The following is a 21,133-nucleotide window of genomic DNA, read 5'->3' on the forward strand; positions in this document are numbered from 1 at the left end:
TTGATGCTTGCGCGCGCAGTAAATCACTTCCACGAGAGGATAACAGATCTGCACGCGAGGAAACGGGAGCCCGCGAGCTCATTTTAAACCCGCGCGCGCGCATGACATCTCCTCTGCGCGCAGATCAAGCCCTCGCGTGCTCGGACAAGACTCGCAGCACGCGCGTCATCATTCCCCACACTCGCGCTCAATCTTCTATTTCGCTCGCGCGAACACTTTTGATTTTTGTCAGTCATGGGGCGGGACTTTACTTATTTCAGTGTAAGCTCAAATGTCATTGGTCAATTCAGTTTTTCCAGAAGTCTGTTTTGATTGGACGCCTGTTGTAAAATGATTAGACATGGCTTGGACCAGATGAAAAAATACTATAGTAATTTATAGTAAATACTATAGTGTTTTTGAACCATAGTATAGTATAGTACTTTTATTTGCTGTGGTAATTCTATAGTTGTTGAGGGTAATATAAACAAATTACCCAAATACTATAGTTTTCTACAACTATAGGGTATATTACTACAATATACACTAGAGTTTACTGTAGTAAAAACTAAAGTAGCCTATACAGTATTTATTACAGTTTATCAGTTCATCATAGTTAATACACTGTATACTGAAGCATTCATTAACAAAGTGTTGTAAATAGTATAATGTATACAGTATACTACACTTTACTATAGTATGGTCCAAAACACTATAGTATTTACTATTATTATGCAAGTGAGTTAAACTTTATTTATTGACTGACTGATTGCATTATTATTATTATATGTCCTTATTAGATACTATATTAACTTGATTTATTATTTTTATGGAGCTGTAGCTGCTGGGGAAAAATGAGAACACATAGTAGTTCACCGCTACATCATTATACTTCCACTAAACAGTATCTGTTTACCCATGATAGTACACAAAAACAACAACAAAAAAACGAAATATGTCTTAGATATAAAGATTTCTAAATTGGGTTTCGGGGGTATGATCATTCATACTGTGTACTGTATCTTAACTTTAACTGCAACCTTTCAACAGAGTGAAATGCTGAAACCATTTTATACTGTATTTAATGGAAAATATATTAACCTGATAATATATTAAACTGACAAAGAATGATAACAAAAAGCTTACACAACAACTCTTGCTGATATGAACAAGTGATGTATCTTTCATCCAAAGCCACATGAAGCAATTCTGGATTTAGAATCATAGTTACAACTATTTAATTGACACTTTTGACATTTCTGTAGTTCTCAGAACTGATATAATTTTGGCTGGGTAAACAGATACTGTTTAGTGGAAGTATAGTGGTAATGTAGCGGTGAACTACAGCAAATATAATATGTGTTCTCTTATTTCCCCAGCAGCTACAGCTCCATAAAAATAATAATAAATCAAGTTAATGTATATGGTAGGCCATATTATAATAATAATGCAATCAATCAGTTAATAAATAAAGTTTAACTCACTTGCATCTGGTCCATTGATGAAGCCATGTCTAATCGTTTTACAACAGACGTCCAATCAAAACAGACTTCTGGAAAAACTGAATTGACCAATGACATTTGAGCTTACACTGAAATAAGTAAAGTCCCGCCCCATGACTGACAAAAATCAAAAGTGTTCGCGCGAGCGAAATAGAAGATTGAGCGCGAGTGTGGGGAATGATGACGCGCGTGCTGCGAGTCTTGTCCGAGCACGCGAGGGCTTGATCTGCGCGCAGAGGAGATGTCATGCGCGCGCGCGGTTTAAAATGAGCTCGCGGGCTCCCGTTTCCTCGCGTGCAGATCTGTTATCCTCTCGCGGAAGTGATTTACTGCGCGCGCAAGCATCAATTGTGCGCTCGGTCATTAATGGCATTAAAATGCCGCCATAGGGGGCTGACATTAACACTAACAGCAGCAGTAACTTATAGTAGTAGCGCGGAACAAAAGTGGGCGTTTCTGGATTTGTGGGTGTTTTCAAACTGGTGGGTGTTTATATATCATGCAATGAAAATGATCCCCTTCATCCGACCCACCCCCTAAACCCTACCCACATTCTGACGTGGGCAAATCAGGGCCCGTATGTATAAAGCGGCTTAGAGTAAAATTTTAGTCTTAAGTGTGTCAAAATTCTAAGAATGACATAATTTTACTCTTATTCTTAGACTTAAGAATAAGTATGATTCATAAAGGTTCCTAAGTGTCAATACTAGGTCTTAGCTCTTAAATTATTTAAGAGAGCTGGAGAGGTGTCTTAACCTAGTTAAGAGTAACAAAATGGCAGCAAAGAAGAGGAGATACACTCTTTCCAATGAAGATATAATGTATTGGAGTTATATGATGACGGATGGAGTTGATAAAATAATATAAACTTGATTGTCATTTATTTTTGTAACTATGACCTAATAAGAAATATAATAACTTTAAATTAATGTAATAAATTTAATATTAGGCCTACTTTAAAAATAATTAATATGTTTAATGCATTTTAACACATTTAAAGGTGCTGTATGCACCTTTATGCACGCTCGATTTTTCAAATTCGTTGTTGAACACTGTTGATATTTTAAATCAACCCAAACAAGTGTGCAGTAGTTTACGTGCAAAACTCTCACTGTCTGGCCACTGTTACACATGAGAGTGGATGTCTGTTTATCACAGTTGACGCGCAACAAAATGCTTAAAGTCCGCGTGAACTGGAAGTTGCAAACGACTTTTCTCCAGTGTTGTGACGTATTTTCCAAGTGAAACGGAATATTGAATAGAGGGCAGAGTTTTACTTTAGCGCTCTTCCTCTCCATCTCTCGCTCATAGCAGACTAACGGTCGGAGGGGAGTGGTTTAAGCTATTTCAACCCAAGCCGTTATCAGAGAAGGGGCACCGTTGCAGAGGGGAGGAGCATTTTCAGATTTTGATTAAATATTACGAAGCCAAACAATTTTTTTGTGTGGATTGACTTGCACGGATGAAATGTTCACCACAAAACTAGCAATTTGAGCTAACAAAATAAATAAGGTCAATTTTGATTTCATGTGTACTTTAACGTAAAATAAAGCGCAGTTGATGCACGAATGACAAGGATGCACAAAAAAATGAACAAACAGAACACAATACAAACAAAAGTTTCTTGTTAATCGCAAACAATTTTGCTTAAACCATCAAAATATGAGGAAAATATTTTTATTTTAAAATTATTTAAATGTTTTAAAATATGACATTGACTACAACATAATCAGTTTTTAATATTTCATTGGTCCTCTTGTTTTTGCATGTGTTCATAATTTCTTTGTATGACAGCCTGGCCAAAAATAATTTGAAATTTTATTTCATTATCACACATGAAACAATTGACTCCAACAATATTGACTCTACACGATATGCTTACATCTTTTAACACATTTTTTAAAATATTTGAATTAAGGTTGAAATCAGTTTTCATATGGCTGGACATCACATTTGGCCACTACTCTATGGCAGTTCATTGACTTTCCATCAAACCATGCAGCAAAAAGAAAGCCACTTTTATGTTGACTGTGGGCTTCCCTGGAGTTGTTGGATCCGTTGATGAACTCCAATTGTAAATAAAGAGACATATATCAATAGAAAAAGATTCCACACCATCAATACTAATTTGTGATAATTATGCACAGTGCAAAGCAATTTTTAAAAATAAATTTAAATATTAAAACGTTTCAGTGTCTTTTTCAATGATTTTTTTTTTTATAATAACATGGAATTATTGGTGTTGTGCTGCTGTGACTTCACCCTTGCAGACTTGCTATTGGCTGATTCAGAGGTTAAGGGCAGCCATTTTGAGTTGACATCATTGTAGTCCTTAGTTTACAACACTTAAAGTGCATATTGCAGGTTTAACATTTTTTTCGAGATGAATATATAACCTTGTACAAAAATACCATATAAAAAGGTACTGCAGGGTTTAAAAATGTTTTGCGAGACATAAGGGCATTAATTTAGTAGATAAAATGACGGTCTCTGTAAAAACCGCTTTTTTTTCAGCGTCGCGTCATTTTACGTCACTACAGGGAGATGTTCGCAGAGCTCTGTGATTCAGTGCAGAATATATTGGTATTTAGCAACAGCGGCCGTGAATCAGTGTGTTTTCGGTAGTTTTTGTATTCTATTTATCATCGTAATGGTAAATTATTGTGTTTGTGGAGGTTGCACAAACTTCAGCCTGTCAGGACATCGAGTACAGAGGTTTACTAAAAAGAAAAACTATGCTGCTATCTTCTGTGCCGGGGTTTGTTTTGTGCAGGTGAAGAGAAGGGACTTCACTTCTGCATCTGCGTCGAAAAACGCGTTCATTTTAGACTGGAGGATTGTCATCCTGGCGATATGATGGAGCTTCAACATTGTAATACTTCTGTAAATGATTATATTAAATGAATAAACTTACACACGCTATGCTTCTTCACCGTTTTTACTTGAATCAATTTCAACACTGATGAATACAAATTATGTACACATGCATACAGTCTCACACTCACACAAAACAGTTTTGAATGATGTGCTGGTAATGTAAATACTCCAATTTCATGCATGCCATGTATGTAAACTTATATATACATTCAAGTTCACACAGCTACATAATCACGGCGTCATACATCCTCACACAATCAGTGAATGGGCACGGAATAAACTCATAACACAGAATTAATGAATAAAGGATAACATGAAATACATACAGTAAGTTAACACTATATGTTTGGCCGCCGGCGGGAGACATATCACGGATCCGTCAGAGATGAAGCTCGATGAAGACTTATGGTGCACATTTTAAGTTTTGTGTTTGATTATTACATTTGCTAACTACCAAATCAGTCGTGATGAGAAACGGCTATATCACGTAACGTTAGTGTGGACGGATATTAACGCGTGTGACATACGCTTGATCAAAGTTTATTCGTTTCTGTTATTAGTAATCAGTTAGGCCTACTCCTAGATGACCAATAGCTTTGCTATTGCCTGATTCATGATAATAATCTGTACAATATTGTGATCTGAGCACATGTCGTTAACGTTATATCTATAAGCTAACACCGGTCTCTGTCCTGTTCTCCACTGCTTCTCCTCACACACAACAGCTCAATTTGTCTCTTTTGACCGTTTTTCTGTCTAATTCTGGCCTGTCCCTGCTCTCTTGACCACATAGCAGGCTAATTGTATGGCTGTGATTAGTTATACGAGTATAAATAAGCATTTACAATTTCCTCAGCATCCGAACTGTCATTGCGATCCATTGTTTTCCTATAGTTTATATTGATCGCGTTCCCTTCAGTGACGTCACGTCCGATTTGGCATTTTTCAGATGCGGAAGTAAAATTCTCTCACAAAAAACGACTCCAGAAGCCTATGTAGCGTATTTATGCGTGTTTTTTCAAGAAAATCTATTTCATACATTATTTTTCTACACATTGAATCACTAAAGCTCTAACCTGCAATATGCCCTTTAAGTCAGCACTTAAGAATCAGTCTTATACTTTACTAAAAGTTGCTTTTAGCTTCTTTATAAACGTTTCTTACTTTTAGTAAACTCCTACTCTTTACTAAGAATTTTTTGACACTTAAGTGAAAACTTAAGACTATTCTTAAGAGCATTTCTGAGAAGTTTTATACATACGGGCCCAGGTAACGCTCTCAAAAGGCTGTTACAGAATAACATTTCCTAAGTGCATTATTATGACTATTATCTTAACGGAAATGGTTTTACAAAGTTTAACAATCCTAAAGAGTTTCTTAACTTTAGCATAACTCTAGTGTCCTAACTCAAAACTCATTTGAATCACATTACAGCCCCGTTGGAGAATGGAGTTTATATTTATTAATTATAAAACACGAAGAACAGCGATGTTTGATGGGGAAATTCAGAAGTCCCAGATGATGTGCTGCGCTTTGACGTCAAAACACTAAAAAATAATTAGCTAGGCTGCAGACTCCCACGAAATATAATTTTGCCGAGCTTATCAAACTACTTCTGCAGCACTGGAATTAAAAGGATGACGATTTTTCTTCTCCAGAAATGTAATGCATCAGACGACCGCATTTCTGTAACACGCCCCGTCTGAATCATCGGTCTGAATCATCGGGTTAACGTGTTACTGGTACTGTTACTTTTTTCTATAAACCATATGTCTGTTATATTTGGTATGTTGTTGGGAAACAAAAAGGCTGCATTTTTCATTAATGTAATGTTGGGTAAATTCTTTATCCATAAGTATATGAAGACAAAACCTTTTCCATCATTGAAATATAAAGAGTAAAGAAATAAAGAAAATATAAAGAGCCTGCTAACTTTCTGGGATGATAAGAGACTTTGGCTCATTGGAAGAAAAATGAAAAGACCCATTTTTTTATTCCTTTTTTCAATGTATTGATGTACCTTTATTTACTATTTATTTATTTGCAGTTAGCCTACACTCTTAGAAAAAAAGGTTCTTTGGGGTTCTATATAGAACCCTAGGGTTCTTTAACCAACTTTATAGAACCCTTTCTGCCAAAAAGGTTCTATATAAGGTGAAAGAACCAAAGGGTTCTTTGGGCTAAATGTGCTTTATATACATTATTAGTGCTTTATTTAAATTATTACACTATTTAACATTATATTTGTGTTTTTACTTCAATTTTACTTAGGCACACCTTTCATTCTGAAGAAAACAAACTTATATACATTTTCAAGTTTAATAGGTTTATTAGAAAATAATAATTGCCGCATTATCCTGTAATGAAAAAAAAAAATCTAATTGTTTCTGGATCTAGGCGCTAGGGGCAGAATTCTGCCATCTGCTGGTTAAAGAAAATCCTGTAGGAATGACTTATATTCTGAAAGTCAATTCTTATAACTCAACCCTCCAAACAGATGCATTAAATGATCTTCGACATAAACAGCGAATAACTTGCATGTGTATGCGCTGATCAGTTCTGTACTGTCTGCACGCGCAGTGTCGGATTCCAGCCGCGCGCGTCGTGCGCGAGTAATTAGAAGAGAAGGAGGTCTCTGCGGAACAAAAAGGGGCGGTTCCCAACTTTGGGGTGTTGTCACACGGGAATAGGTGTTTTTCAACCTCTTTACCTGATTTGCTCAAATCGAGTGGGATATTTCCGGAAAAACAATAAGAGATATGTATTGTATATGAATGTAAGTGTATTGTTTAAGTTGTTTAACAGTTGTTTAACATTTCTTTTATGTGAATATACTTGCTAGCTCGTTGTAAAAAGCTCCAAGCAATCTTCCACTCACTTCTAGCGATAACTATTATTAGCTAACATTCGCTATTCTATTTGATGTATGTTAGTCACTTGATTTGTTTTAGTTTTGCCATTAGGTTGTGGCTACAGTGTCTGTGGTCAATAAAATGATTATAAAGTTTAAAGTCTTCAGAATCATCATTTCAGGTTAACAATTTTGTTTTTTTAAAGTTTACACAAGGTCAGTAAGTCAGTAGTCTTATTAATGCATAAAGCTAATTTATACAATATACGCTGAGGCAGTCATGAGTTTCTGTGGTTGATAGCCTATAAAAAACAAACACTTAAAATTAAAGTTAATTATATCACAAGCACTGTCTAGCCAACGTATTCTCTCTGCTTGTCTGTTGATATAGTGCAGTGGTTATGTCATTTTAGTATTATATATATAATATATATAATACTATATAGCTTTTATGACGAAGGTTTACACTATGCACGTGAAATTTGGCATGCGAGAGATTAAATAAAATAGGCTGTTGATCGCGTGCCTGCTCTTCTGCGTTATTCATATTGAAGAGGCCAATTATTATCAATTATTAAACAAGACTTGTAGCACAAGAAGGATCTAGCCTTAAGAAACTATTTGAGGTGAAAAAATACCGTAGTAATTTATAGTAAATACTATAGTGTTTTTGAACCATACTTGAATTAATTTGTTGTGGTAATTCTATAGGCTATTGCTGTGGTAATATAACGTAATATAAACAAATTACGTTACTGTACTAAGTCTTCTTTAAACTATATTATACTACAATACACACAGTTAACTGTAGTAAAAACTAAAGTACTGTCTACAGCCTATGCTGTAGCATTCATTAACAAAGTGTTATAAATACTATAATATACAGTATACTACAATTTACTGGTTCAAAAACACTATTTACTATCAATTACTATAGTATTTTTACACCCCATGTCCAACCAAATGACGCCGATTGGATAAGTTCAGACAAATGACTATTTGTCTATGTAAAATATATAGCCAATGTGACAAAATTACATCCCGTGTCATTATAATTCGTAGGCTAGTTTATGCAAAATAATAATAATAAAATAAATAAATAACTAGCACTAAAAAAACGGAGTAGGTTAATAAATATTTGCATAAATTATATATTTCGCCCTCTCGAGCTATAAGCTACAGGTCCTGTAAAATAGTTCATACTCTTCAAAATAAATGAATGTATTATAGTAAAATGTTTCCATATATCTAGGCAGGCACTCGGAAAAACGCATAGTTTCCCTGTTACGGAAGTCAAGCATGCAGCAATATTTTATTTATTTTTCATCATCTCTAAACATTAAAAAAAGTAGTTGTAATCATAAGAAAACAAGAAAAAAATAAATAATAATGAATGGCCTTTCGTACTTAAAAAAAAACGCATATCCCGGCTTCCGTACTTTTTTGGTTGGATCGTTATAAACACCTCTCTCAGTTAGAAAACACCCCAAAATTGGGAGACGCCCCTCTTTTGTTCCGCAGAGACCTATACTTGAAGTAGAATGCGCGTGAACGCAGCATTTTAAACTTCAACCGTTACGGACGTCCGTTTGAGCTCAGCGCTCGAGAGGACGACGATTAAATTGGCAAGTGAGAAAATAATATCTCTTACGTTATTTTAATGACATTTGCCTAAATCCCTGATATTTTTACATACCTTACATGTTTTTTTTTTTCAAGAATCAAAAAGAAGAAATGTGGTTTACGGTGCTGTCCGGGCCTGCGCTATTCTCCGCCAGGAGGTTTGTCATTTCTTACATGAATTCCTAAAATCTCTGTTAAAAAACGGTTGTGGACTGTTCAAAAAAAGTTGCGAGAGTTCATGTTATATCCTAATACACTTTTCTTTGTACTGTTGATTGTATTAGAAAACGCACAAGAAAACGATGTTTCAGGAGCAGTCAAATCACGTGATCACTGTACACCCAGACTGTTATAAATATGAATTCAAGAGAAACCACGAAGAACAAAGAGAGGAGGTGATGAAGATGCTTCTTCTGTGGATATAGCTGTGAGTATTTGGTGTTTGCAGTTATAGCACACTTTTTTTCTGAATTAATTGAAGACCTTATTTATGCTAAACACTGTATTTGGTTCTTGAAGATGCATTATGAAATGAAGATGAAGAAAATACCTTCAACTGCAAACCAATGACACAAAAATGTACATTATTTTTACTCACAGTACCAACTTTGGGAAACCTGTAAATCTGCTAATCTGAAGTGGCTTATATTTGTTTTCTATTTTCCATGTTTAATGCAATAATTAATAATAATAATTTAATATTTCTGTTTGCACTCTCACTGCAGGGATGGACTCTGGAGTGCAGCATTACTTCAATAAGATGAAAATAACACACCTGTATGATTCAAGTAAGTTTTAAGATGTAATTGTGAGAGATTCCTTTCTGTTTTCTGTTGTACTCAGGGGTGTGATTCTTCCGGAAAAATCCGGAAATCCGGCTTTTCCGACCTGAAAATGATGCTCTAGTAAATTATGCAAAAAAACAAAACAAAAAAAAAACTGGGGGTGGGGTGTCAGGGTTGCGATGGTTCGAGTATTGGTAAACATAATGACCGCTCACCGCTGTCAACGTTTTTTGTGCCTCTGATTCATGTCGTCATGTCACTCCGCAAGTAGTCCAATCATTTGTCACGATTGAAGTTCAAAGTGTGCGCACACACCCAACCGCGCCCAACCATCTACATGATCTCGCAAAGCAACCCGCAGAGAGACCAGACAGACAGTGTACAGACTAGTGAGTTTTTGTGACAATTGTGAGGGAAATACACAATTTATTCCCATAAACTGTGTAGTCAGCCGTTCTCCCTTCCATCTGCACCATGTGAACTGTGAACGCAGGCAGGTCAGTGAGTTACAGGGCGCTATTTGTCTCCGTCCAGTTTAGGCTAGTAACTAATAGGCCTAATATGCTGTTATATAGTTTATAGTGTTGTGACGAGCGAGACTAAATTGTGACGAGATTTCTCGTCGAGGCGAAAAGTAGTCTCGTGATACTGCCATGACAGAGTGTTAGGATGATTAGGAAAGAATATGCCACCGCTACGTTTACATTACGCATCCACTGTCGTTTTGCTTTGTATTTAAATTAAAAAAACATTTAATTCAGTTGGATAACGGTCGCCGCCGCTCCACATTCACAGAGTTACGCGCGATCACGAAAGTGAAAATAAACGCGCGCGCATTCAAACGCGATTTCAATACCCCGCATTTGAAAGCGGCTCCCTGACGAATACAGATATCTCTCAATATGAAAGCTATTTTAGGCTGGGCAGTGTAGTTGTAACCATCTCTTAGCTCTGTATCAAAGAAAAATTTGGTCTTATTTGCACTTTGAATATTGAGAGAGTGCGATTATGGTTGCACTTATTGTAAAGTGTTATCATAAAAATGAACAGTTTTCTCTTAATCTTATTAAGCACAAACAATAAGGTTTCATTTGTTAACATTAGTTAATGCACTGTGAACTATCATGAACTAACAATTAATGACTATTTTTATTAACTAACATAAACAAAGATTAATAAATACTGTAGCAAATATATTGCTCATTGTTAGTTGACGTTGGTTAATACATTAATGTTAATAAATGAGACCTTATTGTAAAGTGTTACCATTTTCATTTATACTGTTTTATTTCTATGATCAGTTTGTGGAAAGGAGTTCAGTTGGGAGGTCAAAAGTTGTTGAAGCTCATAAATCATGTACAGTAATGTCTGAAGAGACTGAAATCATACAGGAGAGAAGTCAGTCAGTTGAGTTTGTGTCAAAACCTTTTACAGTGCTTGAGTATTGTTGTCTTTTACCACATATGATAATTCATACTCAGAAAGTAGAACTGAATGACATTCATTACAAGATGATTAGATAAAACATTTCAAATACACCTGCAGACTATTTTTTCTAGTCGTGTATTTCGCCATCTTGTCTCATCTCGTGAACTCAATCTCGAGTCCCGTCTCGTGAGATACCGGTCTTGTCACACCCCTAATAGTTTATATAGAATTAAGTTAGCATTAGCAGAGTTGTCTGTTTTGCAGCACTAAGCAGTTATTTTACATAACTTTATCATTAAAAAAAACAGTACAAAAGCAAGCCACGGCCCTCCATAAGCCCCTCCCCATAACAAAGCCCCGCCCCCATGGTAAGTGCACCTTATAGTTTCCTGCTTTTTTGTCCTTTGCCAATCACACCTATGTGTACTGTACTCTCCATAAGTCTAATAAATTTTTCTGACCTGCATCTCCATCTTAGGATGTCAAGCCCCCTGAACGCAAAGAGAGTCTGCATCAAAATGGACGTGAACCTGACTGAAAACACAGAGATGTCAAAAGTATCTGTTGGCTGTCTACTTTTTGTTCAATATGGAGCATCCAAATGCCAGTTTCTTTCATTCAGCACTATTTAGCCCTTCTCAGTACTGAATTTGCCACCATGGGTCATTTGTTTTTATTGTTTAAATGCTTATCTGAATGTTAAATTATCATTTAACGCTCATGAATTTAAAAAAAAAAATTCTACTAGCTAGTCTTTTAGTTCATTTTTTTAGAAACATTTATTTATGTTAACTCTTCTAACTATTGCTCTATGAATTGCAGTGTTTTATATTGCTTGTGTCATTGTAAATGCTAATAAAAATGTCTTAAATGATTACATATTATTTTGTTGTGTTATGTCTATAGGTATTTAAGTTTTTCTTGTGATAAAGTAACTATATATAAATTATATAATTCATAAAATTTAATTAAAATAAATTAAAACTAAATCAATAAAATGAACCCATAAAAGGTTCTATATAGAACCTTTTTTCCTGGCAATAAAGAACCCTAAAGGGTTCTTTTGATTGAACCCGTAAAAAGGGTTCTGTATAGAACCTTTTAGGGGTTCCAAATACGTAGCGCCTGATAGAACCTTTTAAGGTTCTATATAGAACCTTTTCTTCTAAGAGTGTACTGAATGCCATTAATGTAGGCTATATAGTGTTTTTCATGTAAACCCCCCCCCCCACAACACAAATATAATACGTTTATTTAAACAGCAAATATGCAATGCATGAAATACATGCAGAAACTCTTATTAATTTTGAACAGCTTGAATTGTTGATGTCCAAATTTCATAACTTATATCCGATTTCAAAACTATCAAAATTTTCTGTAAAGAGTTTTAGATTTTGTTTTTCATTTTGTTTTCAGTTGTATCGTAGTCTGGCAGCCAAACCTTCAGACTGACGGCAGAAGGTCATGGCTCATATGTATAAAGCCACTCAGAGTAAAATTTTAGACTTAAAGGGTTAGTTCACCCAAAAATGAAAATTCTGTCATTTATTACTTACCACACCCGTAAGACCTTCGTTAATCTTCGGAACACAAATTAAGATATTTTAGTTGAAATCCGATGGCTCCGTGAGGCCTCCATAGGGAGCAATGACACTTCCTCTCTCAAGATCCATAAAGGTACTTTAAAAACATATTTAAATCGGTTCATGTGAGTACAGTGGTTCAATATTAATATTATAAAGCGACGAGAATATTTTTGGAGCGCCAAAAAAAACAAAATAACGACTTATTTAGTGATGGCCGATTTCAAAACACTGCTTCAGGAAGCATCGGAGCACAAATGAATCAGTGTATCGAATCTGCTGTTCGGAGCGCCAAAGTCACGTGATTTCAGCCGTTGGCAGTTTGACACGCGATCTGAATCATGATTCGATACACTGATTCATTATGCTCCAATGCTTCCTGAGAGAGGAAATGTCATTGCTCCCTATGAAGGCCTCACGGAGCCATCGGGTTTCAACTAAAATATCTTAATTTGTGTTCCAAAGATTAACGAAGGTCTTACGGGTGTGGAACGGCATGAAGGTAAGTAATAAATGACAGAATTTTCATTTTTTGGGTGAACTAACCCTTTAAGAGTGTCAAAATTCTAAGAATGATGTAATTTTACTCTTCTATACCTAAGAATAAGTATGATTCATAAAGGTTCCTAAGTGTCTCCTAAATTATTTAGGAGAGCTGCAGAGGTCTCCTAATCTTAGGAATAACAAGATGGCAGCAAAGAAGTGGAGATACATGCTCTCCAATAAATATATGATGTATTGGAGTTGATAAAATGATATAAACTTGATTGTCAATTCTTTTTGTAACCAACCTAATAAGAAATGTAATAATAATGTAATAATAAATTTAATAAATATTACTTAAACAAAAAATAGTATGTTTAATGCATTTTAATACGTTTAAAGATGCTGTATGTGATTTCTCAAATTTGTTGTTGAACACTGTTGATATTTGAAATCAACCCAAACAAACCCACCCCTCTCTTCATTGCGCCGCCTCCAAAACTCACCACCCTGCTCCGAGTCGGTCTCAAATCCCAGCCCAATGACGCTAAACACCTCATTCTCTAGTGGGCATCAGTGTGCAGTAGTTTAACACCAAAACTCTCATCTGGCCACTGTTAAACACGCAATGCACACAAAATAGTGGATTACTCAGAAAATAAACATCCATGGCATTTATGCATTTCTTTCAGCAGAAAAAAATGTCAAAATAAAACATTTCAGCAGGGGACCTCTGGCTGAGTTGACACGGAATGACCCATGAATTCTGTTCTCGCAATCGGTTAGGATTTTAAAACTCCTGTAAAGTGAGCCCGGCTAAGACACAACCACCGCCAAAACTCTATCAAACTACGGGCCAATTTGCATGTTTACACAGTAAAAAAAAAATCCGTAGTTCTTACAAAATAATTTTGGCAGCTGTGGTTGCCAGAATAATTTTGTAAAAAATACAGAAAAACTGTAAACACATTTACAGAACAACTGTAATTTACAAACAAGAAAATTTGAATGTAAACCAGTAAATTCAATAATGCACACTACTACTAAAATCTGTTTTGTACCTTTAACATATACTGACAACCACCATAATAATGCAGGTGGTAAAAGAGAAAACCACATGAAGAAATTCAATTGTTGAATTGAATTGAATTGAAGTTCAATGTAGCTTTTTCAGTAGCTTTTCAATGAGCTGAAGCATACATACTAATATAAAGAAGGTGCACAGAGTCATTCACGCAAACGCAAAACACCATCATGGTAACCCACAACACCTACATAATGCAATAAACTTTCCTTAAACAACAGAAGATGTAATATAAAACCCTAATGTACATAACTGATGACGTAAACTATTAAGAAACATGATTTCTTAAACAAAATACTTTCAAATGTTGAGTGTCGCACAGGGAATTGTGGGAATATCAGTTTACAGTTTTTGACTGTAAATTATACATTGATTTTGTTTTTTTTACTTCTAAAGATTGTAAAATTTACAGCATTTTTCTGTGAAAATTGCATAAATGTCTGGTTAGAGCTTTTACAGTTTTTTCCTGTATATAGTACGGGAACTTACTGTTAACTTAGCGTTTTTACAATATTTTACCGTTATCTATCAATTCACAAAATCAACAGAATGTATAGCTAATTTTTTTTTTCTTCTAATTTTTGGACCAAAAACTTCCTCACGTAATAACATATAATACTGTCTAACACTTGATGGCTGCTCTGTTAAGTCTTCGTCGTCAGCTAGGAACCTGGGTGTGCTCTTTGATACCAATCTTTCATTTGAAGGCCATGTTACTAGCATCTGTAAAACCGCATTCTTAAATCTTAAAAATATATCTAAACTACGACATATGCTCTCAATGAAGAATGCAGAACAGTTAGTTCATGTGTTCATGACCTCAAGGCTAGATTACTGTAACGCTCTACTGGGTGGTTGTTCTGCTCGCTTGATAAATAAACTACAGCTCGTACAAAATGCAGCAGCTAGAGTTCTTACTAGAACTAGGAAGTATGACCATATTAGCCCAGTTCTGTCATCACTGCATTGGCTTCTTGTTAAACATCATATAGATTTTAAAATCTTGCTAATACCTACAAAGCACTAAATGGTTTAGCTCCCCAGTACCTGAGCGAGCTCTTAAAGCAATATAGTTCTTCATGTTTATTGCGATCTCAGAATTCAGGCCAGCTGATAATAGCTAGAATATCAAAATCAACCGCAGGCGGTAGATCCTTCTCCTATTTGGCACCTAAACTCTGGAACAATCTTCCTAGCATTGTTCAGGATGCAGACACACTCTGTCAGTTTAAATCTAGACTTAAAGTACATCTCTTTAAACCGGGCATACACATAACACATCATCAATTTATATTTTCAAATCCATTAAAGGATTATTAGGCTGCATAAATTAGGTCAGCCGGAACCGGGAACACTTCCTATAACACTAGATGTACTCGTTACATCAGAAGAAGAATGGCATCTACGCTAATATTAGTCTTTGTTTATCCCGAGGTTTACCATAGTCAACCGGATCCAGGCCGTATCCAGCTGAGACCAAGGACCTGCACCTTGACACGACCACAACGCAGCCCTGAAGTATCAGCAGAGATTGAGTCAACTAGATCATCCATTGTGAAGGCCTCATCTACACGACAACCAGTGGCACAGTTCCTTAACAACCGTCCATACCGGCGTGATTAATATGATCCTGAACTGGATGGAACTGAAATAAATTCTTTGAATGTTAGGATCCTATCAGACTTATGATAGTTGAATCATAACAAAGCACTGTTCGCCAGAGGAGAACTGGCCACCCGACTAAGCCTGGTTTCTCCCAAGGTTTTTTTCTCCATTTTAACACCTATTTGCCACTTGTTTGCCACCTGATGTCACCTGTTGGAGTTTGGCTTCCTTGCCGCTGTCGCCTTTGGCTTGCTTAGTTGGGGACACTTGACATTTGACTTGAGATTTGATATTCAACAGTGCTTTGATCTGCCTGCATTGACACTATTCTTTAAGAGCTGCTGTGCAGCCAAAATTATGTACCAGTTATCAGTGTAAAGCTGCTTTGACATAATCTGCATTGTAAAAAGCGCTATATAAATAAAGGTGACTTGACTTGACTTAAGGCTGCAGACTGCACGCGATCTATCATGTGCATGCTGCTTCTGTGGAAAGGTCATTTTTGACTGCAAATGATGAGGTAATTTGATTAAATACACTGGATTTAGAACATTTTGGCAATAAGAAATACATGCTCAATTTTAATATTATTTTAAGGTAGAATTAAATGAACTACTCAGCATTTTGTTCACGTACCCCCTATTGTCACATCACGTACCCCCAGAGGTATGTGTACCCCAGTTTGGGAACCACTACATTAGAGGATTCTCTTATTAATTTTGAACAGCTTGAATTTTGAAGTCCAAATTTCATAACTTATATCTGATTTCAAAACTATCAAAATATTCTGTAAAGAGTTTTAGATTTAATTTTTACATTTTGTTTTAAGTAGGATCGTAGTCTGGCGTAGTGTAGCCAAACCTTCAGACTGATGGCAGAAGGTCTGGACTCTATCACCCAAGAAGATGTTTGACTGACATGTAATGCAACCAATCACTGTTTTTTCTGTATCAGGTTTAGAGGCGTGAAAATTAAAGTCAATGTCCTAATATAACACACCAGCATGCATCTAACAAATTATTCATTCAAGAACGTTGTGCAAGTTTAATGGACCTGCAAACTTCACATACTTTTGAAAAGCCAGTGTTTATTTGATCCTGGCAAATGCTCGTTGTCACAGTTGCAAACACGACAGCGTTCTTCTTCTACGAGGAGGTTTGGCGTCACAGCATTTGTTTCCAGGTGGACCTTTAAAGATCCTGTAGAATTCAACCAACCAGATGACAACTTTGAAACTCCTGAAGTGTTTCCAGTTAAGCGAGTCATATGCATCAGACATTCAGCCAATGGTCCATGGGCGTGACGTCTGAGGCTGAGACTAGATCACATGGGCAACTGCAAAAGGCAAATACAAAACGTTACCCTAACCGTGCATCGACCAACCGCAGTGTGAAAACAGATCAGCACTGATGAGTGTTCGCTGCGCTTCTGCTGCTCTATTAAATAATAAACATTGCAGGTCACCTGATCCATTCATATTTGACTCAGGATTTTGTGTTATACAGTCGTGTATGTACGTGTATGTGCAGACATTAGGCCCCCCCCCATGATGTTCATCTACTAATGCCCATAGTAAATTTTGTCATCAGAATAGTACACGCACTGTACATGGACTGCCAGATTTTTATAACCGTGCACACTTGTACTTGCAGTTAATTTTTTTTTTGTTGCAGTAATTATTTTATCCACAAGGTGGCAAGCGTGCCCTGGGGGCATCAATTCATAAGGTAGTTAAAGAAAAACTGCATAAACAGAACAGACAGGAACGCATGCAAGCTACAGAGACAATGTAGGCCTACATAGACGCCTATGTATGCGTACGAGTCAAATGAATGTACAAAGGGCTTTTACCACTGTCTTCAGTTACACTGGGTCCTTTGACAAAACAAGTTACATGATTTTCATTTCAATCATTTATTGCATTCAAGTAATTCATCATCTCAATAGCAGTTCATGTCTCTCTGCAGCTGGGCAGATCTCCACACTACTGTTAGTGACCCGTATTCCATAATGGCCTGCCCAGTACTGTCTATCCTTCCCTCCATGAGTGAAACGAATAAACCGAACTCCAGGTCCATATTCCTTAAAAACGTGCATCATCTGAAAAAAAGCAGGAAAAATTGGGGCAATGAGGCTTTGACGTTTGTTTATAGGAGAATAATTGTAAGTATTTTTCTACTCACTTGACACCACGGCTCACTGTTCCCATAGTCAAATATAACTTTCTCAGGCTCAAAGGTCCTGATGGGGTTTTTCCTCCGATCAAGCAACTCTACACAGATCTGATACTCACTTCCACAATCAGAGCGTGCCGTATACCTGTAACAGAAGAGATGATTTTACCTAACACTGGTTAGGCTACTGTGTCCTTAATGACAAATTCAATTTGTCTTGTGCCTTTACTTTCTTTCTTTCTTTTTCTTCTTCTTCTTCTTCTTCTTCTTTTTTTACATAATATAACAATTTGTGTAGATTCTTCCAATAAAAAGAACACCACCCATAACATAAATGTAATACATAAATACTACTTAAGATGAGCATAACACATGTGACCCAGATGGGCAGGTTATTCACAAAAAATAATCACCTTTTTTTTTAAATCCATCACCTAAGATACTGTAGCAAAAAATGGGAGTTTCACAAAAGCTCACCAGTCTGATATTTTGATATGAGGTTGCAGTTGATCCATGAAAGCAGCACTATAACCTTCTTTCTTCAAATCAATCAGCTGCTGCTTCAAACATAACCTGAGGACAAAGTTTATTAATGTGTGGATTGGCTTGATGATTGATTTATTTTCATATTTGAACATCCACGGAAATAAAATGAGCTCGACATTTTCTTGAAGGATCTAAAATATCAAACGCACATATAGGATGTCACAAAACATTTGGTGACGGTGTTGTCTGGAAATGCACGTCTATTTCCGTGTGCTTCCCAGAGGTCACCACCATCCTGTATCAGATTCCAGCCTTGAAGTCCATCTAATAAGAACATAAGAGAAGAGACATTAGCTGAAGTATAAATTCACTTTTTTATAGTGACACTTATTTATATACAGCACTACTCACACTACTGTACTCACAGCCTACTCTTCATTGTATTATATTAAGTGACTCACCGTCAGCACTGGGATTCTTGAGCAAGTTCCGTCGTTTCTTAGTTATAAAGTAAAACAGGCGCCAGTCCTCTGGGGTTCTGGAAGCATCACAGGGCTGGATCCCCTCTCTCCGACAGCGCTCTCTCCAGTGTGAGGCACTGTCCACCAGCTCCTTCCACTCACGACACACCAGCCGACAGACTCGCACCACCTGATGTGCAGGCAGGTTCAGTAGGATCTCCTCAACCACAGCCAGAGGAACATCTGCCTGCAGAGCTGTGCACTGACAGAGGAACAAAGATTAGCTTTCAGTTCTAATCCTGTTGGAAGCTGGAGCGTTGCCATAGGGTGTCCCATTCATCATTTTAGGATTCATAAGGGTGAGCCTGCAAATCAGATGGTCCTCACTGCAGGACACGAGATCCAGGGGATGAGGTTGGATCTAGATCCAACTCCTCCCACTTTACATATTCCTTAATGGGTTAGTTCACCCAAAAATGAAAATAATGTCATTTATTACTCACACTCATGTCAATCTACACACATAAGGCCTTCGTTCATCTTCGGAACACAAATTAAGATATTGTTGATGAAATGCGATACCATTGAAACTCTCAAGGTCCATAAAGGTAGCAAAAACATCTTTGAAACAGTTCATGCGAGTTCAGTGGTTCTATCTTAATATTATAAAGCGACAAGAATATTTTTTGTGTGCAAAAAAAATAAAAAAATAACTTTTTAACAAAATCTCGTAATGGGCTGATTTCAAAACTGCCTCATGAAACTTCTGAGCTTTATGAATCGTTTTGAATGCAGAGGTGTAAAGAACTTGAGTAAATGTAATTAGTTACTGTACTTCAGTATCTTTTTGGCTACTTACTGAGTGTCAAAGATATTGGCAACTTTTACTTTCTACTTGACTATATTTTTGAGCAAGTAAATGTATTTTTTACTCCACTACATTCCACTACATACCGTCCTTCGGATGAGACGTTAAACCGAGGTCCTGACTCTCTGTGGTCATTAAAAATCCCAGGATGTCCTTCGAAAAGAGTAGGGGTGTAATCCCGACATCCTGGCCAAACTTGCCCATTGGCCTCTGTCCATCATGGCCTCCTAATCATCCCTATACACTGATTGGCTTCATCACTCTGTCTCCTCTCTACCAATAAGCTGGTGTGTGGTGGGCGTACTGGCGCAATATGGCTGCCGTCGCATCATCCAGGTGGATGCTGCACATTGGTGGTGGTTGAGGAGATTCCCCCTTCAATACGTAAAGCGCTTTGAGTGTCCAGAAAAGTGCTATATAAATGTAAGGATTATTATTATTATTATTATTATTTGTGATGAGTAATGCAATTACAAATTACATTTTCATGGCAGCTTTCAGTGGGGGGAGATGATGGGTGGAGAGAGAGTCTCACATGATGGAAATCGGTGCGACCGCAAAGGGCACTTTCAAGCTACCCTTTTTGGTGCACAAAAACTATTCTTGACGCTTTATAATATTAAGATAGAACCACTGAACTCACATGAACTGTTTCAAAGATGTTTTAACCTTTATACCTTTAACCTTTGTACCTTTATGGACCTTGAGAGTTTCAATGGCTTTGCTCTTTATCGAGACAGTGAGGTCATCAGATTTCATCAAAAATATCTTCATTTGTGTTCCGAAAATGAATTATTTACTTGGATAACAAAATAAATGTTACACAACCTATTTTATTTGTGAAGTGAAACCTATATTCCAAAAGATCAGGGGCTTTTTACAATACATCAGGTGTTTAAGCTCTTTAAAATTGATATTATACAATATTTTAAGGCAGTAATCTTTTGTGGGAACACAAAAGGAACCGAATCCCAGGACTGATGGTATAACATTATATAACAAATGAAACAAAGAAATCAAAACTTACTGCAGCTGTTCTGTTTTCAAAGTCCCTCGAATCAATTTGATCGCTCTCTGAAGGATTAATAATTTTCCTAAGTGTGGATCCACTGGAGTTACGTTTCATCTTGCGATAACAACACAGTGAACCAAACCTTTAATATTACCGAAAGACTTTCACATTAGTTATATGTCTAACGTCATTCTGTTAACCAGCGATAATGACTCTTAATGCGGCAGCATCTAATCTGCTTCTGGAAAAGTCTGGCAGAAGAGCGTCTGGGCGGCTGACATTAACACTAACAGCAGTAGTAGTAATAGTGGTGGGTGTTTATATATCATGCA

At 36.5% G+C, this 21,133-nt stretch overlaps 1 protein-coding gene and 1 long non-coding RNA gene across 3 annotated transcripts; one reads left to right on the forward strand and one right to left on the reverse strand.

The window, feature by feature from the left end:
* Nucleotides 1-8,753: 8,753 nt before the first annotated feature.
* LOC125259712 lies at nucleotides 8,754-11,924 on the forward strand. 2 transcript variants are annotated; one of them, XR_007182900.1, is made up of 5 exons: nucleotides 8,754-8,838; nucleotides 8,929-8,990; nucleotides 9,117-9,259; nucleotides 9,558-9,620; nucleotides 11,524-11,924. It is a non-coding gene; the product is annotated as an uncharacterized LOC125259712 (long non-coding RNA). The 2 variants fall into 2 exon arrangements; XR_007182899.1 differs by lacking the exon at nucleotides 8,754-8,838 and having other exon boundaries at nucleotides 8,845-8,990.
* A 5,774-nt stretch (nucleotides 11,925-17,698) lies between these two features.
* LOC125259706 (F-box only protein 44-like) lies at nucleotides 17,699-21,070 on the reverse strand. The gene is made up of 6 exons (XM_048177580.1): nucleotides 20,817-21,070; nucleotides 18,922-19,183; nucleotides 18,670-18,784; nucleotides 18,452-18,547; nucleotides 17,984-18,119; nucleotides 17,699-17,900 (listed from the first exon to the last, which is right to left on the reverse strand). Exons 1-6 carry the CDS (start codon nucleotides 20,913-20,915, stop codon nucleotides 17,736-17,738), a joined length of 873 nt encoding a protein of 290 aa, XP_048033537.1. The 5' UTR covers nucleotides 20,916-21,070; the 3' UTR covers nucleotides 17,699-17,735.
* Nucleotides 21,071-21,133: the final 63 nt, after the last annotated feature.

This window comes from Megalobrama amblycephala, linkage group LG24, assembly GCF_018812025.1.
Source record: "Megalobrama amblycephala isolate DHTTF-2021 linkage group LG24, ASM1881202v1, whole genome shotgun sequence".
Lineage (NCBI taxonomy): Eukaryota > Metazoa > Chordata > Actinopteri > Cypriniformes > Xenocyprididae > Megalobrama > Megalobrama amblycephala.

Coding starts and splice junctions, on each gene's coding strand:
- LOC125259706 (XM_048177580.1), bottom strand. CDS start 20,915: ATGAAACGTAACTCCAGTGGATCCACACTTAGGAAAATTATTAATCCT. Junction 18,548..18,669: donor TGTTTTGTGACATCCTATAT/GTGCGTTTGATA, acceptor CTTTGTCCTCAG/GTTATGTTTGAAGCAGCAGC. Junction 18,120..18,451: donor CATATCAAAATATCAGACTG/GTGAGCTTTTGT, acceptor CTTCTGTTACAG/GTATACGGCACGCTCTGATT.